Genomic DNA, 27,780 nt, shown 5'->3' with positions numbered 1-27,780 from the left:
AATAAGTTAATTATATTTGCTGCTACACAGCAAAGCGTATTTTTGTTCAGGAAAAGCCACTGCTGGTTGCAATACACTGAAGTAAACAGCTGGGAGAAGAACAACTTGCAAATAGAGCAAAAACCAAAATTCTGTGGTCATAACCAGTCTCTGCAGAGCAGATAGTAGGGAACAGCAGAATTGTAGCACAGGAACTTTCCTCCTGACTCACATTCAGCCCTTGGCTTGGCTGGTACCCGGTGAAAGACCCCGCTATGCTTCAACAACTGATTTGAGTAAGGCAGAGCAGTAGGACTACACACACCATGAAAATCAAAGAACGAGCATCACCACTACTCTGGATGAAGCTGGGACAGCACAGATCTGAAACTGCTCCATCAGTTTTCCATAATAATGGAGACAGAATGTATTTTTCAATAAAAAGTGAGCGCAGGTGGGGTGGGGTGGGGTGGCAGCACAAAAAGAAACTTCAGATTTAAACACACAAATTAATGTGATAGAAAACATCACATTGAAGTTAAATCTACAATAGACTGCTGACAGAGCAGAAATTCTTTTTTCAAAAATGCCAGCTAATAGGAGCAATGCAAAACAATGTGAGAGTCAGGAAAAGAAGGATTAAGAACCAGGTTCGAGTTTTACTCATTAAGTATTTGTTAGACTTCTGAAAACCTACTGCAGTATTAACCATCATTTTCAATCCTCCTCAACTACATCTTGTCTTGAAGTATGAGGGGATCAACAAAACATCAACACACATATGTTCTCCAACATATTAATATATAATTTAAGTTGTTTAAAAAAAACCTGAGCATTTCCCTGAGCTGAGAAGCACAGTGATAAACTAATGCTCTAATGCACAAGATAAAGTAGTACCACACATTTTGCCAAGAAATAAATCAACCTATTTAGGGAACACACTTAGTGTGAAACCAAGCATACAAAATGAATGAGGGAAAAAAAAAACCAAAAAGACCTAAAATTGCCCCCTAGAGCTTAGAAAGAGACAGTTACTTCCAATAGCAAGAGAAAATAATGAAGATGTTTGAAAACTAAACAGAGAATGAATTAATGAAGGAAATCAACTTATGTCTTTCCTGTGATGCTTCTCCCAAACTCCTTCAGAGACAGAGCAGCGCTGTGACATTGTGCAGGGTCAGTTTGCTATCCCACGCCACCCTGTCCTCTCTCTCCCCTCTGTCCTCTTCACGCCAGGACCATGCGAGTTGATGATCCTCCCTGTCTATCTGCACTAGAATTGAAGATGACCCTTGTGCTTAAAATCAAATATCCAAGAAAACAAAAATAGCGAGAAGAAATAAATTATCTTCAGCCTTTTGTATTATATTTGTCAGCCTACAAATTTATACCTGAGTACAGAGCACTGTTGATAAATTACGGTAGTTCAGAATCACCAAACGTGCTTTCACCTCCTCCACTGTACTGAATGGACTTTCTGTACCAAGGCAAACTCCCTAAGAAATACATAATTTCATGCTCCCTTCCATGTAACCTTTACCTAAGACAAGGTATCACTTAAATTAATAAAAAGTCATCCTGTGAAATGGCTTCTGATCCTTTTCCCCTCCCAGAGTTATTATCTGTGAAATACTGAAGGTCAACTGAGTGTCGCGTAACTGTTTTCCGGCACCGTTATCAAACAACAATTAATTTTTACACAACAAAGCCTTATTTTGAATATTGATTTAATCTCCGTGGATGAAATTGCCACATTCTAGCATATACCCTTACTTTCAATGGAGTTTGCCCTAAAGCAAGTAAATTATAGTTCTGTTACTAACATAGCCATAAATAGGATACAAACTCTTACCAACAGCTCATACTTCTCCATGTTTAAGTTTAATAAATAACGAGCTATGCTGCTATGATACCAGGGCAATCTATTGGGAAAAGCTCAGAAAAAGTCCCACGGGAGGTTTTCCTGCAGGGAGAGACTCCAGCACTGCAATTCTTTCTCGATCCAGCACATCCCTCCGAGTGCTCACAGGCTGCCCGAGCCTGTCCACGTATTGATCACCAATCTCCGCGAGTCGAACACTGCCACAAACCAACTCTTCCTGTTTCCACAGCAGCAGAGCTCAGAAAAAATAATAAAGTTTGAAACAAGCCTCAAAGAGCGAGTTGCACTGATCAATGTCCTGTCTGATGGGCAAACTGCATTTTCCCCACAAAGTCAGCCCCAGTCACGACAAGGTCCAACTGCCAGCTCAAGTAATGGGTATTTCCAGTCTCAGATCTATGGATTTCTGTACCGAAACGCAACAGATTCAAGCAGGGCACTGACAGCCCAGCACAGAAAAGGGACTCCAACCTGCAGGATTTTCTGATTGTCAAATGGGAAAAGCAGCTGTCAAGGTAAGGATTCCAGCTGTAAAAGAGTTGCTGTCACTGGGTCAAAAGGAGAACAGCTCTTTGGAGAGAGGGGAAAAAGACCTGTAGGAATAACAACACATACAATTTAAAAGGGAAGAAGTCTGACTGCTTACCTGTGCGTCTTCATCTTTCAATGGCCGCTGCGGAGTCTGCTTAGCATCAGATAATTCATCTGAAGACTCATTTTTTCTCTTCTGCTTCTTACCCAGTGTGATGATCAGCTTTCTGTTCGAAAAAAACAACCAACACCTAAGGGAAGGTCATATACTAGGCAACTTAACTTCAAGATTAAAAGTAACACCACATTCACTAGCAATTCCCATATTCTTCTCAATATGAAACTCAGGAAGCACCACCGCCTGAAAAATGCAAAATCTGTCTCAAAAAGCTACAAATTTACAGTAGATAATATTTTCTACTACTCTTACTGAGCTTCTTCACAGGCAACCTTACTATTGCTAACACCTCTATGTCATACGTATTTTTAAACCTATACACACAAAATTCAACATTGAAACTAATCAACAATGGCAAACTATGCAAAGTTTGCATAAATACCATCTGCAGATGATGAAAGTAAATGATTTATCACAAACCATTTATCACTGCAGAATACATCTTATTTTTATAATACTAAAAATATTAGCTGTGGACAACAATTAAAATCAGTCTGACATGTGAAACTGGGATGTTTAAATAAGTCTTTCAATGACAAAAATGAGGGACTTGCACAAATACTTTTTGCCTTTTTAAAAAGAAAAGTAAAAAAGAGAAGCTGTATTCACAATCCAACAATCTGTAAGAGATCTTGGAGCCTCTCAGAATATGTTAGAAACCAACACTGTGCTGACTAAATTAGTTACATTCTAATGAAAGAGCAGCAATTATTTCTTTGTTCAGATTTAAAGGTTACCTTGTAAATCACGATATCAATTCATCTGATTTGTTTTTAACTAAAGCGTGTCAAAACATTTATTTTTTCATATTTGAAATGTGCCTAATAGTCCTCTTCAAATATGTTTTCAGTGGCATAATTGCAGAATGATGACAAACTATCCAATAAAATCACAAAGAGCTGTCCTAAAATATGGTTTTTTTCTGTAGTATCTCATCACCAGATCCATGTTAACAGAAAATGAGGTAACTGTTCCAGCGCATGAGCCTCTTGCGTGATTTTACAGAGCAAGATTTCTCTTTGATTTGGAGCAAAGGCTTTAAAGGGCTGATGCTGCATGTACGGCACACAGAGGTGATCATGAACGTGACAGACATTTGATTTTTAAATGAACAAGGCTACTAACGATGAAGAAAATGGTAACTAAATGTTCTTTCATCAAATAAGCACTGAGATCTAAGTCAAGCTGGAAGGCGCCTCTGGAGGATGCCTGGGCCCAGCTCACTGCCAACTTCAGAGCTGGTTTATGTTGCTCAGCCCAGTCAAGTCCTGCTTATCTCCAAGGCTGACGCTTCCCTGGGCAATCCAGTCCCAATTTTGATCTACCATTTTGTGACATGGTAGATTAAATGGCTTCATAATGATTAAAATGCTTCTTGCCCAGGGCAGTGGTGGAGTCACCATCACTGGAGGGGTTTAAAAGGTGTTTAGATGAGGTTCTTAGGGACGTAGTTTAGTGGCAGAGTTAGATTATGGTTGGACTCCATGATCCTGAGGGTCTCTTCCAACTGAAATGATTCTATAAATGCACATTACTACGTTAAGCATTTGTATCCGTGCAACCATAGTTCATCCTCATTTCATGCGCTACTGCCTAATAATTATGCTCAGGTTCCTTTTGGATTCAAGCAGCACAACATGAAGGCCATGACTATCTTACTATGGGTTGTAGTGGCACCCAGCGTACAGCGGAGGATTTTAAAGACCTTCTGGTTTAGAACATGGGCTTATTTTGTGATTAGGCTGCTCTAACTGCATCTTTCCTTGCACGCTGTTTCCTCCCTGCAGTTGCAGTTGCCCCATGTTCCCCTCGCTCGCCCCTGCAGTCTGACACATCTTGTTCCATTTCTCTGACAGCTTTTGTCTTATCTTGATCTTGTAATTCCCTACCCCCAGTACTTCTATTCACAAGCATCTCCCTGAAATTTTAACATCTCTCCATGTCGCAGATCAGAACGTTTCCTCCTCTATTTCAAGACAGTGCCAGTGAGAGGAATAAACGCACGGGTTCACTTTTCTGATCCAGTGCCCAGAACCACAACGCTCCTTGCTATCAGAACTTGCTGAACGACAGTATGGTGCTAAAGTCACGCATTTCTATTAGTAAAAATGCAATCTGCTCGTATTTTGGCCAAGAACTTCTAAAAAAGTCTGCTATGTGAAAACAATGATTTTCAGAAGCTTGTAAACTGCATCATTTCTGTGAAAATTTTCCTTCAGATAACAAGTTCTCTTGCCAGTTTATAAATTTCTGCATGAAAGCATAAAGATCCTTGGCTAAAATCCCTTTTTCCACCCTGAAACAAACTGTTCTGAACAGAAACTATCTATTCTGTTTCTATGAAAAGGAAACAGCACACTGTAGACACAGAATAAATAATCTCACTAGACCCCATTCCAATTTCACCTTCTCTTGCCTTTTCAAATTTAAAAATCTATCTTGTTACATAACATCTAGAAATACTCAAACAATTAGACAATGTGCATTTCTTCAACATCAATTTCCTTCTTCTCTAACCACAAACTGAAGATTCTAAGAAGCTTATACCAACGGAAACATTTGTTAAAAAGCCATCTCATGAGCCATTAGTACTTCTGATCCTTAGCACGAGAATCCGAACGTGGTTTAGATCCACAGAACCAAAAGAACAAGTACCAGCAAGATCACCAGGACCCACTATTTGAGGAATGTTGTAATTTCGTTGTAATAAACGAAGCATCAATAAGAATGTTCCATCCCCCTTATGTTTGACAGCAGAGAATGTGAGGGGAAGAGTTGTCAGACCTTCGAACAGCTTTAAAACTGCAAAGAACAGTTTCCAAAGCCTTCCAAACAGTGAACATGAGAAGTATTAAAGAGGAAAAGAAAAATAGCAAATATGTATTAAGCATGTAAGAAAGAATAAGTATTGCTGGCCTTAAATTCACACCTGTAATACATCATTTTACTTCTGTTTTCCCAAAACAGAGAAACACTAGGTAACTGTGTCCAAAGCCACCTCCCAAATATTTGTTATATTACTAGCAATAAAACGCCTATGTTATGAACAGTATTAGTATTTATCACTAAAACCTTCACTAAAAATCTTATCTATTAGCAAAATACAAAGCAGGTATTTCCTTGACATGACAGCATTTCCTCTTGGAATGAGAGTTATATTAATTGTACAAAAACAGTCGCTCTTATTCTTTTAGCATATGTTTAATAAATAATACTAACACACTAACATCAACCACTGTCTCCTCCTGTTATATTTCAAATTAATAACTTCAGGATTGTGCAGAGATTTTTAAAACCCTCCTGTAGTCTTATTGGAAGCAACAGCCATTCCAAGCTCATACAACGTTGGAATAACAATGTAAAGGAACAAGTGTTTAGTTATTTATTCAATAAGACCACACTACTTTGCACTAGAAACTCACTATTACATCCCTTAGACCCAACTCAGGTGTCAAAACTAGATTGTGGGAGCAGAGGAACCTTCCCTGAGGAGTCACAGCTCAGTGCATGCAGAGGCATCCCAGAAGGATGATCAAATTTGGGGTTTGTGACCCATTTCTAATCACGGCAGAAGGAGCTGACGATCTAACAGATTCAGGGAGATCTCTTCCTTTCGACCATTGATCTGTTAACCAACATTTGCCCAACTGACATAAAACACAACAACCGACTCACAGTGTCCGTGCCACTTCCAGTTCTAACTGAGATTACAAAGGCTTCAAACCGCCTGAACAGGGTCACATCAACAAGGAATCACACAAAGATTTTCTGTCAGGGTCTTGGGTCCTAAAAATTCTCCGTACTCTAAACAGTACACGAGACCTACTTCAAGGCAACAAGGCTATTTACTCGTTGGAGTAGTGAACAGGATCACAAAGGACTTGCTGGATTCATTGCGACATAATTCAAGGGTTAATTTAAAAAAAGAAATCCACCATTGTTCTTTTAGCACATGAACCGATACAGTCACTGCTGATAACAGCAGTTTTGAACTGAAGGGTTACCACCCTGAATCAAACTTCTATCAATCAAATTCTTAGGATTTGGGGGATTTATTTATTTAAACTATGCAATGCTTAAAAATAAATCAATAAATAAATCCCCAACGTACTCTCATGATATTGTCCTTTACATCACAAATGCAGAGCTGCTGCTTTTCATCATGGCCATGATATTTAATTTAATGTTTGAGTAGGTGGGAATACATTGAGTACTATAAAACCTAATGCCAATCTACTTTTTTGAACAACAGAATGCTCAGAAATTCATAATTTTTCTACCCTTCACATCAAGTGCTAAGAAGCAGACTTTTTAGCTTAAATATTCATCACCTTAAATGGAAGAGGTAGAACTATAATCAGTTAGAAAAAGCTAAAAAATGGAAACCAGTTCTATGCAATAATATTAAAGGTTTAAATAGATTCCTAAACATGAACACACCTTGGTAAACAGCCAGGATATAAAAAGTGGTTCTGCAGGTCTCAGAAAAATTGTAAAGTAAGTTAATTTTAAAGAATTAACTTGATCAGTAATCAATGCATAAAGCAAACTGGTTGCTTAATTTGGTAACGCTAAATATATTATAAATGCATTCTTCTAGTTCAAATAATTCCTGTCCTATGCTTACAATGTTCTTGGTAATAAAACAATTTACTCATTTCTCTTCACCAATGCTTATGGCACAGCAACTTTACTAATTACTGAAGCCACTTCTAAACCGTTTGACTGAAATTAACCGCATTATTTCTTTGACTTCAACAGGTCAGCATTAAAAACCTTAATTCTCACCTTTACAAAGAAACTAGGGCCTGCCTGGAAAGTAACTGCTAGTAATTTAAAACTAGCAGTGGTAAATGGGAAGGAATCGTATTTTTTTCTGTACACGTAGATCTCGGAGGAATCACTACGGAAAACGTGAACAGTTAACACCAAGCCCCTAAAGACACATCAATTGTGTTTAACCAGCAAGGAGAAGACTGTTTAAAAAATCATCCTATCCCCTCAATTAAGACACAGTAGTTAAAACTCGTCTCAATCCTACATGAGGGGTACTCGATTTCTGTAGAAGCCATATTGTGTTACATCCAAAAGCACACTTGTTTTTCAAACCTGATGGCTACTGGGCAGATCAACCAAGGTCTGTTGAGGAACCAGCGTTCCAGCTCTGCCAGACCAGCAATGCAGAATTTACCAAACTGCAAATCCTTCCCAGGAGCGATACAGGACACGGGCCACACAAACGTGTAAGAGCCTTGTCAGATCCGGCAAAGTTTAGGATCACGCTTTAAATAAAAGTTCGCTGTTCGAGTGCTGGACTAGAGAAGGTACAATTGTGCTCATTTTGGATGGGCTGTGTTTGATGCCAGCAGAGATGTGAAAGATCATATCAAAAGCAAACAGTCATAATATATATATGGATATATATTTGTTGATAATTCCTATTCTTTCAGCTCTATACTTGTCTGCAAATCCAACAGGAGTCACCTGAAACACGAGTCTGACTTCTAAAAGAACTACAGATGGTAACAGTTTATAATAGTTGCTTAAATGCAAGCAATGTCATATATACAATCTTGCTATTTTTAAAGTTTTTCTCCTTATTGGGGTAAAAAAGAAAAAAACAAACAATATTTTTCTCTTCCAAATTTCAACATCTCAAAAATCCTTATTTCCAGGAGAAAACCACAATTTTTCACAGAACTGAGGTCTTCTCTTCCCCTTCTTGCCCAATAAAGCACTTGTCTTCTAAATGCATTACTTTAGCATGGGTAAATTTTCTCCCAAGATTCAGTCAGAGGTTTTTTTTTTTATTTTAAGATAAATGACAAAAATCAATGTAGCAACCCACACATTTAAAACCCCAATCCTATTTTGACATAACAATAATTTCCAGGATGTGCTCAGATTCATTAAGAAATATTTTCCTAAGAATGTAAGATAGGAGGAAACCATTAGAAGAGTTGCTTAGCCTTCTAGAACCTTTATTAGTTATTGGACTTAATTCTGTTCTTCTCTAATAAAACCAATTTTATTAATCACGCAATTTCTTTAATCACCCTTGAAATGACATATATAGTGATTCTATTCTTCTTACGTAAGATCAATAGTTACATTCGCACAGAAAACAGTCTGATAGGATTGTTTGTTAAAAGAAAATATCAAGGCTGCCTTGCAATTACTGCTCTTCAAAACCACTGTAGTATATTCCTGGCTAAACAGCTAATATTGTATTTATAGAAACACATAAAATAGTGCTAACACAACATAACGCACGAAGCTGTCTGGATACCAAAATGAAGTATGTGGATGCCTCAAAGCATTTGATCTACTGCTGTCCATCAAAACCCATAAATTCTGTACAATCTGTAATATGTGCCCCTAGAAGACTCTCTTCACCATCTGACTGCTACATCTTTAGCTGTGTGTCCTACGCAGTTAAATTAATACCTGGCAGCATGATTAAGTTAATGAGGGTGCTACTGGGGCATTAGTTGATTAAACTGGTAAATAATGGGGAAGCAAACATCCACAGCTCAACGCAAAATTATGAAAAGTTGATCAGACATAATTAAATGGGAGTCTTTCTGCCAGCTTCACTATAGATGAAACACAAATATCACACTTAAAAACAGTTTGAAAAATGTGTATTTCTCAACTGATGGTGCCTCACAAGATGCTGAAAACCGATCCTGCTGCGCACAGCTGAGCGTTGCGTGACGACACAAAACTGAATTCAGAAGTATAAACCAATAATTATAAAATAATAGCTTATTTCCCTTGTCTGATTAAAAATACTAAAAAATATTATGAGAACTATGTAGTACATCATGAGGGTGATATTTTGGCAGGGTTGGTTAATTATCCAAAACGATTAATAAAAAGCACACTCATGGCAATTCACATTAAGCTGCAGAAACTGACAGCAGCTAAACAACAGCGTGTAAGTCTTCTGGTTAGACAGACCCACAAAACGTCTATTATATAACATAAATAAATTCAGAAACATGAAAGTGAAATCAACTTTGGAAGCACACATCCAAATTCCCTCTTTAAACAAGTTGGAGAAAAAAGAAAAGGAAGCACCAAACAGTGCTCTATGGAGTACTATGAGAGGCATACATACGCCATCCCATAACCAGAAGAGAAAGAAATTAAGGCCACAAAAGTTCAGGTTAGAAATCAAGGCGAGTTTAGAGTAGTAACCTTTATAATATGGGATAACTTCTCAAGGAAGCTGTTGACTTTGAACATGTAAGAAAAGCACTGATTTCAAGAGAAAAAAAAAGAAAATGCAGAGAAATGGGCTGATTAAAAGAGCATTCATTTCTGCTCCATATACATGAGAATATGCATATGTATATGAGACATTTCAATTTGGGGAGTGATGCCAGTTAATATTTCTGTTACTGCAAAAAGAGCACGGATTTAAAAAAAAAAAAAAAAAAGATCAGACTGCAGCTAAGATTCCATTTCAGGTCCCAAGTGACACGGTTAATGCTGGAAATTCCAGCCTTCCCTTTAAAAGCAGCCTGGAGCACCAGGTCAGCGCTGGAGTGAGAGCTGCCACCTGCTCCATCCTTGGAGCTTTGTGACACCAAATGCCTTTGAAAGCTCCTTACCCCGAGGTATCCACCCAGCTGAGTCCACACAATTTTCAAGAGGGCAGACTAAATTGATGTGACTGAGGACTACAAAGTGCTCACGATACCAATCTTCCCATATGCACTTTACTTTTGATACACGTGATATCTGTAAGAATATTAACTTGCTAACAAGTTCATTAAGCTTCCAGTTTCTCCCTGTGCAGTTTATCACAGCCACTGTATTGAAGATACATGCCAAGATTGATAAAGATGGCATTTATAATATCAGATAAACTTAATTTCGAGTCGGAACAGATTACAACACTAGATGAAAGATACTTTAGTCCTGTCTGTGCTTCAAATTAAGTATAGAATATTTTAGGATATGAATTTAAAATAATTCCTTTCAAAAGGACAGTCCTACAATGATTTTATCTAAAGAGAAAACAGAGCATTCTTGTTCCTGAATGAGAGAGTCCACACACGGACTTAATCAGCAAGAATTCTGTGTAGGCAGTGGAGAGAACATTTTATTGTCAGTAAGCAGTTTTCATTTTAATCAAGGATTTACAGTCTGAAGAGAAGTAAGAAGACATTTTAATCTACTTACCCAATTTTTGTTTTCTCTTTAATTTTGGACGAGGAACCAGTTTTCGGCTTTTTGCTCTCCTTGTCCTTTGGTTTGGATTTAACTTTTCTACCCTTCTTTTCCTCCTTTCCTTCAGTTGAAACACTGGGGAAGTTTTCAGGACTCATTACCCGTGGAATGTTCCTCTCTCCTCTCTCTTTCGCTTTTGCAATCGCTTCAGATATTATGCGATTTGCCTTCTCTTGTTTACTTTCCAAATCTGCTTTTTTCTTCTGCTTCTTTTCAGACATTGCCTTCACCTGGGTATTCTGCAACTTAGTATATGATCCTGAACCATCAGTCTTCTTGGAGGAAGGAGGCTGCAGCAAGAGACAAAACGTGAAATTGCCTTATTTTAAAAATATATAAAGATTTATTGAACAAAAAAGTAACAACGTTTATGATCTGTATGTGCATTTTGAAAAAAAATAAACTGGGAGGGACTCACTCAGACACAAAAAAGGAGGAATTCTGTTTATACCCCAGAATGGCGTGGGTTTCAGAATAACTGCATCAATTGTGGGTTTGCACAACCAATCCACATACTGAAAATCGGTAAAAAAAAACCTTTTAAAATTCTCTCAGCCTTCTTTCCCCCTCTGTAGTTAGACACTCCGATCCTTAACCTTTCAAGCATTCCCATACATTCGTCACACACCTCCAGCATCCCCAATACATGTTCTCCCAAAATGTGACCAAGTGCAGATCTCCCGAAGGAACAGCGTCGGCGTTCGGCCTTCGGGAGGACACCCGGGCCAGACACCTCCAAGCAGACGCGAGATGTAAGAGACCAACTCAGTGCCGAACCGACGAGATGCTCCAACAAAATCAAGGTTAAAAACCAGACAAAAGATAAAACGAAAACTAGAATTACATAGATCTATATGAATTTAAGTACCAGAAGGCAATACTTATGTTATTTATATCAACACAAGGTCAGCGCCTTAGTTAGAAAAGGTAATCTGCTTTTATTTGCAGGTTTTTAATCACCGCTTGATCGACGCAGACTTGTTTACAGTGAACGCAATGTTCAGATGATCTCTTTAAAGCGGCCAGAAGACATGTTTTTGCTTCCCTCCCCCCTTGAGGAATGGAAAGAATTTCCTATTCAAACAGACCAAAAAAAAAAAAAAAAACCAACAAAAAACCACCACACCAACAACCAAAAAAACCCAGCAGCAGATAACAGTTGTGTTACGTTCTCACCCGTAACGCCTCTGCCTCCAGCCCTCAGAAAAGCCAGCGGGCATTTCCCGGCACATTGTGCGGCCGCATCCAGCGCCGGTCCCGGGCACCCGCTCCATGGAGCCGCAGCCGGGCCGGGCAGCGCCGGCACTGACCCGCTCCGAGCGGTGGAAATAACAAATAAATAACAAATAAATAACAAACCGGCCCCGGCCGGGACCGCAGCCGCCAGCTCAAGATGGCGATGCAGCGCGGCTCCCGCAGCAGCAGCCAGTAATAAGGAAGGTTATTCAATCCCATTAGCCTTTTAGCCCGAAGAACCCCTCCTCCTCCCACTCATTCAGCCTCCACTTACCCTTCCTCTTGGCCTCTTCACTGAAGACATTTTTGGCGGCAGACAAAGGCTTGCCCTCTGCTTTCCCAGGCGGTGCTCAAGAGAAAAGCATTGAGAGAAGATTTGCTAAATGGCCTATTTAGCGAGCCGCAGCCGAGAGATGCAGAAGGCTCCACAAACACACATAGTGATTTATCACCATGTTCCTCCCCGGGCAGCGCGGGGCCCGGCTCCCCCCTGACCCCCGCGCCCCCCTCAGCGCCGGCCGGCCGCCGATCGCCAGAGCCCAACAAAGCGGGGAAAGAAACGAACGCACAAAGCATCAAAATGCATCAGCGTGAATATTAGAGATGTCGTTAAAAACACGGGCTCCTTCCGCGGAAGTAGGCCGGCAGATGGTGCTACCCGTTATTATTCCAGCAAGGCTCCGCAGTTTAACCCCCAACAGGCCGCTCTCCCCGCCGGGCGGTACCGGCATTAACTCCTGCTCCTCCTGCCCCTCCGCTCCCGCCGCTCCACAAAGCGGAAAATCAGGGAAACTCAGAGGTTTTCTGTCTTGGGCTTCAATTCATGGCGACTTTGCAGTTCTGGCTGCCTCATGGAAACAGGCCTGGGGGCGGCACAGGAGGGCAGACCGACAGCTGCCTGTCACCTCCGCTCATCTCGCTCTCCAAAATACTTCGTAACATTTGTTGTTTGACACCAAATTCATTACTGTAAGCCCTCAGCAGTGATCGTATAAGCATTTGCTGACAGACTTCCCTGCTCCCCACAGAAAATGGAAGAACTTAGGTTGATTTTATCCCTCTGCCCCCTGCCCAGACCTACAGGAGCTTCCCCGTCCCATGCGACACAGCAAACCCGGCTCCCAGGTTGTTTTAAAGTGATACTGTACAACAGGCAAGTTTTAAAATATGTATTGTCAACCTATCAAATGAAACTAACAATAAGATATGATAAGGTTTCGTGAAAGGTTATTAAAGAAACAAGAAGCTTTTGACAGCATAGCTCCATCCTAGCAACACCCTTTATTCTCAGATGCCCATTAAAGAATGAAGATCAGGATTCAATTTCTATTTTCTTAATATGTATGTATACCTTTATCTTGTGATACATATGTGTTTTTCCCTAGAAATTTTAAAATACTGCAAGGATTTTGAGATTGTTAAGACTGGGCCTTACACTTCAGGTTAATTTCAAAATGTTCATTGCCCATGGAAAACACTAGTGGTCCCAGTACATTAAAATGATTCTTCTCTTAATAACAGCACTCCAAAGATATTTTTGCAAACACACAGCTTAATCACAAGGATTATTATTAGATTTTAATTTTACTTTTGAGAACTCTAGACAAGATGCTTCTATACTATAGTTCCAGTATCTATAACAAATTGCAGTGATTTATCTTTAAGGGCTGTTATTTCATAACTTAGTGTATTTTTTTAGCATTTTTACTATTTTGCATTTTGAGATCAGCTAAACAAAAATATTCCTAATGTACTCTTGTTATAATATCAGTTCTGAGCCAAACGCTAAAGCCAGTAGAGTTAGAGGATTTTTAAAAACAAATTGGTTGGTTTTTAAACATTCCTGGGCCAAAAGCAAATAATGCCCAGTAATGAGGTGGGTAATATAGAAATGGTGGATTTTCCATAACTCTTTTGGAATAATCTTCCTAGATTATTCCTTTAAAACATAGTTTCTTAGGCTACATTTCTTCACAGATCAAAGCTGCCTCCCAAGTTATTCCTCAACAACTTTTACTGCTTTCTTACTGGAGAATTGTGAGTATGCTGGACAAGGCTACTCAATGTTTCAGTTCCTCAGGCTGACCCTCTGCTTCTTGCTCCACACTATTGCTTTTAAGTTACGGCTCCTGCACTGCACAAACAGTAAGCTATGTGTTAGAAAACAGAGAACGTATTTTTTTTAAATTTTGCTATGACAACTCTAACCATATGGAAATGACATTCACGGAGATGCAGGAAGGCACCAGCCAGCATTTGAAGCTAAATAAAGCTGTAATGAAACCTTCATCCAGGAAGTCACCATTGTCACAAAAAAACAAAACTGGAAAGCAACACAAATGTTACGAGATTAGAAGAACGAGAAACACGCTTGCACCACACAAGACCATATCTGCATGTACTTAGCAACCAAAGCAACAAAAATAATCTAATTCAGCAGAGGTCTTTTATTCTGATAAGCATGTCATGCCTGCAAAACAGTGTGGCTATAAAATAATTAAAAGGCTATAAATCATCATGCACACTGAAAACAAGCTCCTGTGATCCCGCGGGCACAGGGGACACGGCAGGAACCGTGTCCCTTCTACGCCACTGCCTGCAAGAGCCAGGAACAGCAGCAGGTAGAGGCCGTACCGCTGTGCACATGGAAGAGCTGGCCCTAGAAAACGCTCAGGGTAGGACAGGCAGGACAGCAGTTGCAGACTTCCCCACATGCGCCCCAATTCACAGCAGCCAGGGGAGCATTGTCCCTTTGGCTGTATTCAAAAGGATCTGATATGCTGTCTTGCAGAAGCAAAACATACACGACACATCTGAATGATATCTTAATTAAACTAGTGCAAAAGCAATCAAGTCACCAGACAATATCAAGACACAGAATCATGCCAGCAGTCCTCCCAATAGCTATCAGTACTTTGCTGGGTAGGTTATTCACAGAAAGGAATTTCTCCAACGTTGTGTTGTGGGTTGCATAGGACATGTCTTCGAAGACCTTCATTGGCGTGACTACTTCCCACAGCAAGAACAAATCACTGTCCTTGAGGCTTACAGACATTGTTGGGTTTTTTTGTCCCCTTGAAGGCCTAACCCCATTTTAATTTGTTTCACAACAACCAATAGCTTAGTCACATCCTCTGCATATTACTACAAAGGAAGCCCCAAGAAGAAAGCAAGTTTAGCACAGAAAAAACTTCCATCTTCTAGAAAACCCTCCCAAATGGTGCCTTGTCTGTTCCATAAGTAAAATGTGGCTTCCACTGCAAGAACACCTTTCTTACAGTGGGTATGGCCATTCACGATAGAGAAGTATTACATTCAATTCTGTGCGTGCACAGAATGTTTAAGACTAAATATCTCTTCTGAATTGCATCCATTCTTGATACACTCAAACGACAGGTAATGCCTTTCCCTGGAATTTTAATGAGTCACACATTCCTGATTTAATTACATAAAGCACTTTTTAAAATAATGATTTTCATTTGTAGATCTCTTCACCCAAACACTCCCTACCACTAAGAAGTAAATCCTGACCCCAACTATTCCAACAGTAGAAAGCTAAAATTTACATTTGCCATGGTCTGAATGATTATTTTACCTCCACTGGAAGTAGCACACACCTGCAGGAAGGTGCACATATTACCTTGAGAACATAACAAGGTCTTGCTGGTCTAACAAGTCCTTCTGAAAAATCAAGATGACCTTGACATCAACTGCACTGAAAGTTGCTAAAATTAACCTGGAAACCTGAGCTTCATGCACTACGACATCATCTTTGTCCATGTTTGTTACTAAACAAGGAATCCCTTTGTGCATGTCAAGTCACCAAAATAAAGTCAATATCACAACCATAATACAAAAAATGAATCACAGAACTAATACTAATAATCAATAGTTTGGGGTTTTTTTGTCCAAATTGGCCTCTCAGTTTTTCACATAATAATCACATCAAAATTTGAAAACTGCCGTTGCTTTTATGCTGCTACAATTATTAAGTCTTAAAGGATTATCCATTCATCCTTTGAATTATAAAACTGTATTTAAGAATACAACTTTGAAAAAAATGCATGAACTCAACTCGGTGACTTCTGAATTCCATTCTAGTATCCAGAACTTTTTTCCTCTGGAATAGTTTGCATAAATAACTCTTCTAGCCATTTTTTTTAAGTGGTGGTTTTCTAATCAAGTGTATCTATTAAAAAAACAAACCTCACACCCTTGACAGAGTCCATCTGTAGAAAGTTCCTTACGATACGACTGCGTCACCCACATGCACACAGAACGGAATCTCCTTTGCCAAATGGCCATCCCAGCAAAAGTAGTGGTTTCCTTTAGATGATAAGCTGAAATAAGATTTCCATGGTTAATTGAGCTACTTCTGCACAGCTGATGGGAGGATCACCTCAAAAGGCAACAGGGTTTCTCTTCTCCAGAAAAATGCCTTCTCTCCCCCACACCTTCAGAGCTCCTTCTGAATTGCTGTTGATTTTCTTGTTCAACAGTTGCCCCACACCATCTGTTGGAATTGCTCCGCAACGCCAGAAGCACTGGCAAATGAAGATCCATGGGGTTCTATTATTTTTCCATTCTCCTTGGTGTGTATATGGAACTATTAAAAGAGCCAATGAAGCATTCCAAAGTGCGGTTCTTTCAATATGCTGATAATACTCTTCCTTCTTTTTCTTGCTGATTATTGTCGTTAATGAATGTCTCAGAGTTTAAGGGATACAGAATCTCAAGTCATACTTAGGTGAAACCTAACCCAAATTCAAATAGACATGTTACAAATAGATAGATTGAAAAGAAGGAAAAAGATACAGGGGAGGAACCCACATTTTCCATATTTGTTTTCTGTGATGTTGATAAATGAATAGCTAACAACCATAAAACTGTAGCCCTGCCACATTGCTATCTCTATAACAGTCACTTCAGAATGTAAATTTGTTTACTGTGATTTGTACCTCACAAGGCATTTAACACCAAGCTTATGACCAAATGTCAAATTTACGTGGAAATGAAAACATTAATGTAAAGGTCAGCAACCTTAAATTAGTCATGTTTCGCAGACGAAACACGCACCTGGTTTGCACATCACACTCTACACAGGGTGTTGGTTTCTCATCTAAACGCTACAGAACCCAGTAATAATATCACTAATTTTCCCCACTTCTATAGCTAAGATATCATAGTTGTGACTAGTAGTGGCTTCTTAACCTGTAAGCCTCTGATTTGCCATATCATTAATTGGAAGAAGCATCCAGGCAGTGTGCAATGTGAGCGGATACTGGAGAACGAGCCCACAGCACATGGGAACTTCCATTTGGAAGGCTTTGTTTGAAGACGGTTTTTTGGGGCTCAGTGCCAAATACAGTCAAGATTGTTCTGAATATTTAATAGTGGTATAAAAACTGCATGCAACTTTCACTGTGATTCCTAACGGAGGTACTAGGTATGGGAGTGTTTTAAATTGCCAGGAAACGAAAGAAATTCAGAACTTTGCCATGCTTGCTCTGCCGAGCTGAAGCACTGGACGTGTGACAGTTTGCGGTCGCTTGGTGTTCCGAGCCCATCACGTACCCACTTCTCTTTGGTTCTAGCCAGTAACGGTGAATTTTTCTTTGGGAAATGGCACGTGATACCAACAAAACCTGCTGCCTCAGCAAAGCTTTTCGGGTCCTGTTTTTTACACACAGAACTGGTAACCCTGAGCACTTACAGTGATCTAAGCCCAATGCAGCGCTTATCTTTTTTTCCCCAGTAGAAGCATTGCTAAACATGAGAAAACTGTTGCCTCTAATACATTAAAAAAAATATCATATCCAAGTCAAGCAGCATTGTGGATGCACAATAGATTTAAACTGCCAGGCTCAGACCAACGTCAGAGTCATGCCATACCTCTGCAGATTTTCTAAAGCCTTTAATACCCATCCTAAGGGTCAAAATGTTTGAACAAAAAAGCTCCACTACTCTCTTCCTTGCACTCTTGACCAATCTCACCTTGCAATTTTCAGTATTATTTGGCTCCTTAAAAAAAGCGCTGACCTAACTCAACACTCTATAAAAGGAAAGTCAGGTTTCAGTTCACAGTTTGAAACAAGTCCTGTGCAAGCAGCTGGAAATAAATCTGTACGATACTTCACCGAAGACTTGGAGGCAAGAAAATAACACACATCTTTTTGATTTAAAAAGACTAGTCATTAGGGTTCAAAACCTCCAGATGAAGCCCTGCGAATACATTGGTCCACTGAGATCTCATATCATCAAAGACATTCTTAGAAGGGATAAGTAAGTCAGCTTCTGCTGGAACACACTCTTGTTTTTACAATAAGAAAACCTGTATTTAACAGGTAACACCAGCTGGCTGCTCTAACAGTGGGGAGTGGAATCCTGCAAAGCAGCAGAAGAGAACAGTTCTCCCCAACGCTTTTTTTAAATGACCTTTTAGAATCCAGAAAAATATCACATTAACTGAAACGGCACTAATTTCTAGCCTTTTGTCATCAAACAGATGTCAGTTACAGTGATTTCTCACACCAGTAAGTGCTGCTTCAAGAACCTGTGGAGTAATGATACTGGAGAAAACCAGAATAAGCTGTACGTTTGTTCTTTCCTGTAGGAAACCTTGCATTCTCTCACAAGATTAAATTCCGTTTATTTTTGCATTATATTTTAAATCCAATGTAAGGGGACTCCCTGAACAGATATTAAATGTAAATATAAAGTGCAGTGAGGGATGCTAAAAATAACTTTTACTGTACTTAAAGACCTAAGCTTTTCTTTAGACCAAACTACTGAAACGTCTTTTTTTGGATGCCTCTCATTTCAAACAGGAAGAAAACTCCTATTAAACTCATCTTTTCCCTTAAAAGAATACAATAATAAGATACTTTATATCCTAACTTGAAGATTGAAAACAAAACCACTTCACAAAGTAGAAGAGAACAACAGGAAATCCCTAAATGACATTCCTCTGGAGTAATTTAGGTTTTCTTCTCCCCCTCCTCAAGGTAAATCATAATTTCAGACATTTTCCTGGGATTATTTTTTAAGGCTTTGGTAAAAAGAGAAACAATATACAAATATTTATTATAAAACTGCAAGAACAAGCATCACCAAGAAAATTCACACACACACATTAATTATTTTAGAAGAGAAAGATTCAGTATTCCACCTTTCCAGTTTGCAGACATCAGGTATCTTGAAAATATAACACACAGCAACATGTACCCAGTATAAACTTATTGTAGGCAAGATTTTCTAGTCCTCCTGCTACTATCTGCCGATGTTTTGCAAAGCAGAGGTAGCAGCGATACGAGTAAAGATGGCAAATGCCAATGTTGTGACCCCTACCACTGCTCTTCTGCAGTACAGAGCTCTGAAGGGAAAACTAGCAAAAAGAGTTGGGCAGACACCAGGGGCCTTTTCCTTCAGTGCTCCACAATCTAAACCATCCCTATGCCACCTAAAGCCCCTGTCAGTCTAGCAAACGCCCCACATTTTGAAATTGAAAATGGCAAAGTGGCAGCCCATTTCCACCCCATTGGGTGCTCCATCCCCGGACACATCAGACACCCTTGTGCAGTTATTGCGCTGTGGATTAACCTCCCTAACAACACGCAGCTACCTTTGTTCACTGCAGTTTCATCAAACTCACTGGCTGTCCCAAGGAAACACATCATCAATACCTTCGCCTGACTGGTCTCTGTCACAAGTTGCTTGATCTAAAACAAAACAGCAAGATACACTAGACTGCCCACCTGCCCCAAGGTGACAGAACAGTTGTCCCTCACAGAGCACGGGAGACTTCTGGCCCTTATTACAAAGCCAGTCTTTGATAATCACACATTCTTTGACTAAAGACTTAGAAGAAAGATTTAGCTAGGTTGTTTTTCAGCTCTCAGGTTACAGTTATACACACACATTCAACTACAAGTGACAACTGTTCAATTTTTATCCTGTTTATTTTGAAAAGAAAACAAACCAACCCAAATGAGGTTATACAAGCATGCCATGCAAGTTTGTGCATTTATGATACCAAGAGCCTACTAATTTATAAACCACTGATCAAATTTAGGCAAATGAGAAGAACAGAAATCTCAAAAGTAGACAGACAGGTAGAGAAGAGGTGTCTTATCCAGTGAAATGAAACACGAGCTCAGTCCTTGCGCCTTGGCGAATCCACTTAAGACATTACAATTCCAGTAACCACAAGCTACAAAATCCAACCCTTCGACACCACATGATCTGCTAATTCTTTCTCTTCTCCCTGCTTACATGTAGATTCTCATCTGACAAAAGAAAACTGGAATAAAACTTCTGCTAAAGCAAATCTAAAGGGGCCTTCGTACTCCTCACCTCCTCTTCTCCATCCCCAAATACACTCACCTGCTTTAAAACCTTCTGGTTCAAAAGATATTTTGACTAAATGGGCAAACAATCAGTCTTTTACATCTCCTCTTTTGTTATTCTTGTTTTAAAATCATGCTTCATAGTATCTAACACTGCCTTCTAACTTCTATTTTCTTCCTTCCTCCCCATGCATCTGAGCATCTTAATTGTGTACCTACTGACAGGCCTACCATGGCAAATTCGTACATAATATAGATTAAAAAATGGCTGAATAAATACTTTCAAAAAGGCAGATGCTGTGGAGTATACTTGTGCATTTATGACCCTACTTAAACTGTTGTTTCTCTATTGAAGTATTAACTTGTCTATGCATAATATCCTTCTCTAGTGTTAAATTATGATTGAAAAGGAACTTTTCAGTGTATAAATTAAAATGTATTCACTTTGAAGTTTTGGGGAAACTACGTATTCCTGAAATGCAGGGTTTATCACTCTTCCCAAAACTTTAATATAGGAACTGTAATATTTTGGATAATCTATCCTGAAAAGACTCCACTTATTGTACTTCCATTCTGATTATTCAGGCCTGTTTCAATTCTCTATGCATAATAAAAACAAAGAATCATTCTAACCCTCCATTTCAGAAACAACTCCTTACTCTATACTTTTCTATTCTTTTGATACTCTAAAGCTCCTGTCCTAAAAGCAGGCCAGTCAGAAGTCTGGTGGTCTGACAGTATAACAATTCAGATGCTCAGGTTTACATGCAGAAACAAATCCTGCAATACAGTGGTCAAAGGAAAACAACAGAAACATCATGTTTTTTAGTGAGACAAAGGAAGTTCATTTCTAATGGGAAAGATTATTTCAGAAACTGCCTGGAAAGGAACAAGGTCTCTAATGAAACAGCAGCTGACTTAGAGGCCTTGTGAGTCACAAAGGAAGTTAAACATGAGCAATTGCTAAAACCGAAAACATCATTAAAAAGCCAAACAAGAGGCCAAATAAAATCCAAGCTTGTGTTTGCTTGGAAATACAGAACGTTGGAATTCTGTAATCACAGTGCTAAGAATTATAAATTCAAATCCGTAACAAAAAGGTGAAGAATACCTCAAATGAAATCTACTTCATCCACAAAAAGAGGCAAAAGAAAGAAATGTTGCACACAGAATTTACTGAATTTTTCACCACAACTGTTATTGCTGTTTTCTTAAAATATATCTTTTTTATAGCAGCTCAAATGAATTTACACTAATCCGCATGAACTGTGTCGCTAACTTCAGCTCAGTACACAAATACGACCAAGTGAAGCTGTATCAAGCAGATTCAGACTCAGATAATCCAAGTCCACACCACTTAGGAGCGCATCATACCCAGTTTGGGCATACAATGGAATGGGAACGCTGGCCCAAAGCATCTAAGTGCTGTCATCCAGATCACAAAGCAATAATATCTGTGCCAACAACCCCCATATCAAAATAAATGCAAACTGCACCACACGCTTTGAAAACTAAAGACGCAATTACATTTGCCCGCTACAGCTTTATGCAGTTGAAAACACACCGTAACTGTCATTTGCAGGTATAAAATTACCTCATGTTAAAAATTGGAAAGGGATAGAAAGAGGTGCACAAACTCTAATTAAAATTTTAAAAGCCACATTTTTTCTGCTTTACTAGACAGTCTTTCACACTCAGGAAAACCTAAAAACTGGCATAAGAAGCCTGCAGGTTTTCCACCTGCCACTGTGGACTCAGCTTTGAGTTCACTGGGAAATATCAAGACGCAAGACAAACTTTTCAACATGGTAGATACAGACAGAAGATTCCAAACACAGGTTTAATTTTAGAAGCTGCTACAGCTTTAAACTGTAAATAGCAGCTGAAATTTTGACTTTATTTATTTGTAAGGCAAAAAGAACATTTGAGTAACCTATGCATGCCATGCAAACTAGAGGGGATGAAGTTGAACGTGTTGAGATCACCTCTGAATCCAACCTCTTTGCTACACACACAAGAATTTAAATGACATAGGCACTAATCAGACTTAAAGTCTTTGCTTTAAAAGTATTCAGGTTTTAGCTGCTGTTTTCTGTTCAAGTAGTCTTAAATCAAGCAATTTTGTTTACCTTTGGACAGAAATTATTATTTAAATGAGATTAAAAAAATATTTTTAAATGCTGATTTCAATGTAAATAAAAAAAAGAATTGGCTGCAAAAGTGTGCAGAACACAAGCTCACAAAAAGACTCAAAAATAAACTGAGAAAAGACCTTTCCTGTTTCCATTTTCCCAAGCTGCTGCCTGCCCACCCATGTCCTGATTGGTGGCCACACTTTTGTGAGCCATCAATAGTTTAGTTTTCTCATGGTTTCATAACCAACCAGAGAGGAAGACTAGGAGGCAAAAACCCACCCAAATCACCTCCAGAAAGAACAGCACGCAAGGAGCTTTTGTTAACCCAAACGCCAAGCTCCGAGTCAACGTGACACTGAGAATCAGCCCGGGACCTGTGCGGTACCTGGTTCTTGTCAGAACTTAATTTCAGTTTAAGTGTTCCTTCTACACCTCTCATGGGAGCGGTCTTGTAAGAAAACCATTTTATAATTAAAATCAAATCCCTTTTCATCCTTATGAAGTTTACTGCTGCCGCTGTTTCCTTACGCTCGCCCTCAAAACCTCTTCACTTGTTTTTCTGTCCCGGAGTCACAAGTCATCACAGTTTTGAAGGGCTGTGAACTGCAGACGCGTCCACAGTCTATATCTTTGTACTCTTCTGCTCCTTAAAGGAGTCACTTAACCTCCTGATGTGCCAGGGGCAAGTGGGCAACAACTGGGAGGACTCGCAGGAACCTGCCCGGCGTTTGGCGTTTGTCTCCACACCTCAGCTGAGCAGTTCCCGACAGGCCAGGCCGGGCAGGCCTCAGACCCGACAGAACACAAAGCCTCTTCCACAACGTGCTCTAACAGTGTCATTTACCAAATTCCACTCTAATTCTGTACTACATCAGTGCAACAGTAAAATAAAATTCCCAAGGAGGTGAAGGAGGTTACTCAGAGCACGAAGGCTCCCAGAACAACGTGCGGCACTGACCATTGCCTTGGCAGGGTCTGGGAGTGATTCTGTGATAATATTGGCAACCTCCTTCTGAATTTCTTAGTTTTTAAAAACCTATGCATTTTCACTGCTCATTCATGACAGAAAAATGAAGTATGGCGAAAGGGACATGAAAAAAAGAACATTATTTGATTCTATATTAATAGGGAAATACTGATCATGAACTATCTTTAAATCATAACAGATTGCACATTCAGGCTAGCATGCAAGATCTCTATTTACAATAATTTTATTCACTAGAAGCAGTTAAGTTTAAAAGTTTCCTCAGTCTCTAAATGTGGCTCTTTTTGGTAGTATTCCTCTTTACCTAACAGAGCAACAGAAATGTGTTTTCAATGTTTGTAATTTCAGCAAGACAAAAAAAAAATATCAGCTCTTAACATGCATTAAACAACAGGGACAGAAATTGGCAAAATAAATATATTTTAACATCAACAGCCAGGGAGTCACTAATATTTAAACCAGTACAGACTGTGCAGCATATTTCCATTTAAATTAAAGGGGGGCATACTTCTTCCACTTCAATTCAAACCAACTTCAATATTTTCGTGTCACCTTCCATGAACTACTTTAACAGCTCGCTGTGCCAGAATCTCCAATATAAAAGAGCACTTGAGCATTCTGGCAAGCCTAATGAAACCACTCCTGTTGAATCTGGTTTTCTCAATTAAATATTCCTGAACAAAAACCTTCCCCCCCGGTTGAGGAGGAAAACTAGATGCCTACAGAAAAGGAATTCATCAAAAAGAGGGGATGGCTTGAAAATGGTCACAGGTCAGAGGATGCTACTGGGGAGCAACAGGGTTTAATTTCAGGCAAAGAAAAAAAGCAGAAGCAAAAAAAACACCCAAACTGTTTTTCCCCAGAAGTCTCCTAAAAATTTCTAGAGAAAGAACACAGCACCAAGAGCTTTGCAGAGATAACCATCGCTACAAACCAGCAGGGAGCATGAACTTTTGGTAGGGGTCAAACATTACAAGTTGCAAGACCGGTCTCCAGCAACATCAGCACAGCAATAATTTTTTATCTCAGCTGAGTCTGGCTGTTAGTAAAAGCAGCAGGACTAGACCCAGCGTGAAGGTCAAAACAGGGGAAACTCTTAATGTGTTTAACAGCGATAAAGTCAGCAGAACCTGCCTTTGGGCAGGGAGCGGAATGGGATGGCGTGAGCACTGCGGGGAGCACCAGCACCTTCTGCCCCCAGCAACCATGGCCGGGTCTCCGTGTCTGAACATCTCCTGAAATCAGTCCGAGCCTCTACACATTGACAATCCACTGTTTTTCCAGCCAAAAAGCACACCGGGCTGGCACCATAAAACATGTCTCTTGTGTAGCACCTGGAGTTGACCAGGTGCCATCATGTTCTACCACCTCATTGCATCTCAAGGTATCTCCACACAGTGATATAAACAGAAGCTATGACAGACACAGCAACATAAATTCACCTGATCTTTGAAAAAGCTGTTCTTACCAAACTCAAAGACAGTAACACACATCTGATTTTGTCACTCATATGTTCCTTAAATTAATCCACCTGTCTTCCCTGTGACAACCGTGTGTGGAACAGCTGGTCACTGCTTTGAAGAACCAAAGTTCCTGCTACAGCAACATTTCCACGTGGAGCTGAGCTGTTCCTGGGCCTCAGGAGTGGCTGCTACAAACCTTTTGGAGAGAAGAAAACCAACCCAAATGTACTGCAGCTTCCAGCACTGTTTCTTACCCTTCTGCAGTACAAACCCAGGCACTGTGAGCCATAGCATGGTGCAAGTCACTAAAACCACAATAGCTGTGTTTATCTAGGAAGTTTGCTTAAAATACTGTTAAGAAAATCTCCTTCTATATGAGTGGTACTCAGCAAAGGAGACAGTACGGTAAAACAACTGTTTTTAAGATTACTCTTAAGATTATTTTAAAAACATGTCAGTCAGAACTCTCTTTCTGAAACAGTGTTTCAAATTACAACAAGCAAAATGCTCAGAACCAAAATATTTGTGATGTTTTCTTTAACACTAAGGTAAACTTCCCTTTTCTTTCCAACATATAAGCTAAATTGTGAAGTCACAAATCATCTCTTACAAGAGGCCTTCCTATCAATCTATGAAACCAGTTCTGGTTTGCAATTCAATATGCTACTGAATAGCATTATGTGCACATATATGATACATCTCTAACATTGAAATTACTTTCAAATACGGACTAACTCCTGGAAAGGCAGTACGTAAAAGATGGGAACAATTTCCTAAGATATAAATTAAAATGCTGGGCTTCACAGGGAGACATCAAGGGAGCAAAAAACCCCATTAAGTGCCAACACAGGCCAAATAATCCACACAAAAGAAAATCTGCCACATTTATGAGAGAAAAATCAATCTCTACTACAAATAACACAGCTTTCAAAAATCTAAGATGTGCCAGCTGCTTCTAGCCTAGAGCTACATTCTTAGATACATTGATCAAACTTATTCAAGTCAACATAAGAATTCTGAGTCTCATAATCCCAGAAATCCATTCACTTAAGAGTCCCCAAATTGAATTCACTCAACACCTGAAGACAGACGCTGTCCTGGAAATCCACATAACCAGCAGCTTGTGCAAACTTCTTAACCTGATAATGAACAAAAAACCACCCAAACCTCTCCACACGTAGACGGCTGTTGGGTGGACAAAGTGCAGGAAATTATTCTGATCTCTCTATATATTGAAAATTAAAGTAACAGCAAAAGTAAATTGTAAAACCTGAGTTCATAAAGCACAGAGACATTTGGACAAAAGCAACATCCATTCCAATTGTACTTCAGAATCTTTGGTTCCAAAACCACGCTACTGGTTAACAAATCTACAAGTTCTACCTCTCTGTCAGTAACAGCTCACTGACACTTTCTAAAGTGTTAATTTTCCACAAAATGTCTCAAGATGCAGCGCTGTTCTGGAAGTTTTAGAGGCAATGGTAGGTCTGAAGGCACTCAGAAATTCAGATTTTAGATTTTAGCTGCAGCTCCACGTACAATTATTTTGCCTTTACTGCAGAAAGTGAAGCTTCTCCTCCCTCCCTCCCCACCACTGTTTTTACATTTCTTCCCATGCAGAAGAACTACAGTACCTGTTGCTGTCTTTACAAAACAATTTCAGATGGGGTTTGTCTTCTGTTTTCTCTATAATTCAGTTCCACTTCCCAACACCGCACGTGCACAATTACATCAATACTCTCACACTACTGAATTACCTTCTGGTTGTTCAGGGTTAACAAGACATCTGCTTGCAAATAATTATTTAGATTATTCAATCACACTTCTTCTGCAACATTATTAAAAAATAATATCTATTTTACTTATTTTTGTCAACTAGTCTCGCCTTGCTATCTCCAGGTTTACTCCTGTAAGCTGACCCAGCCAAAAGCTTCCTTCCCATGCTTGCCATCTGTTAACTACTTTTTAGAAAAATGCTTCATTTTTGGCACATTTTAAAGACAGTTATTGCAGTCATTTAATGAGTGTGCAATTATCTCAGGAAAAACTCTATTCTTAAATTATAACAATCATTACAACAGCAAGTACTTTGTTTTCAAAAGGACACATATACAAAGAATGGGACGGCCTCATTATTTGACAGGTGATGAAGGTTGAGAGAGACTTAAGAAAAGCATCAGTGATAGTAAGAAAGATTCAAAGCAAGAAGAATGATGAAACAATTTAGCTCTACCCAGAGATGCTAATTACTAACAAACCCTTAAAACAATAAAGCAGATACTCTGGTGCATTTTCTCTGTTCTTAGAAGTCCAGCAGTTTTGGTCTTTCCCTTACTATACAGTCGTATTTTGAAAGGAAAACCAAGGGAGACGAAAAACGGATAAATTGAAAGTTATAATAAATATTGATCAGTAAATGTGTTACAGAGTAATCTCACAAACATGTACTTCCCTTCCCCAACACAGCCAATTAGTCATTTTAAAAAGAAATAAAATGTATTATATGTTTATATAAAACTTAGATAAAATACATACAAAGGGAAATGTTTATACATTCAAGAATAATAAATAAAGATATCAAAATATCTCTATCTTCAGTGATGAATACAACACTGGCAAAAAGCCACAGATTGGTAAGGAAAAGATACAATGTCCAGCTATAGTTTAAAAGACTTAGTTCATTGCAGGAATTGTGCTCCTCAAGCTCAGAGCCCTTGTCCCGCTCCTCTCATTAACTCTGCTTTTGACACAGCTTCACCACTCCCGTTCCTGCTATTTGTGCCTTCCTGAAAATAATAAAGCAAA

At 39.3% G+C, this 27,780-nt stretch overlaps 1 protein-coding gene across 13 annotated transcripts in view; it reads right to left on the bottom strand.

Moving 5' to 3' along the window:
* The window catches only part of CHD9 (chromodomain helicase DNA binding protein 9), a 92,517-nt gene that overhangs the window by 41,391 nt on the left and 23,346 nt on the right, over positions 1–27,780 (bottom strand). For 8 of the 13 annotated variants that reach the window (XM_071814476.1, XM_065848706.2, XM_071814471.1 and 5 more), the window contains 3 exons: positions 12,322–12,396; positions 10,764–11,101; positions 2,508–2,619 (listed from right to left, as the gene is read on the bottom strand). In XM_071814476.1, the coding sequence (XP_071670577.1) occupies positions 2,508–2,619; positions 10,764–11,101; positions 12,322–12,396 (525 nt within the window). Of the gene's footprint in view, positions 1–2,507; positions 2,620–10,763; positions 11,102–11,987; positions 12,225–12,321; positions 12,835–27,780 lie in introns of those variants that run through there. The other 5 variants (XM_065848701.2, XM_071814475.1, XM_065848700.2 and 2 more) reach the window with 3 other exon arrangements.

The sequence above is a fragment of the Patagioenas fasciata genome, chromosome 13, assembly GCF_037038585.1.
Source record: "Patagioenas fasciata isolate bPatFas1 chromosome 13, bPatFas1.hap1, whole genome shotgun sequence".
In the NCBI taxonomy this organism is placed as follows: domain Eukaryota; kingdom Metazoa; phylum Chordata; class Aves; order Columbiformes; family Columbidae; genus Patagioenas; species Patagioenas fasciata.
This window is presented reverse-complemented; position numbering and strand designations above follow the sequence as displayed.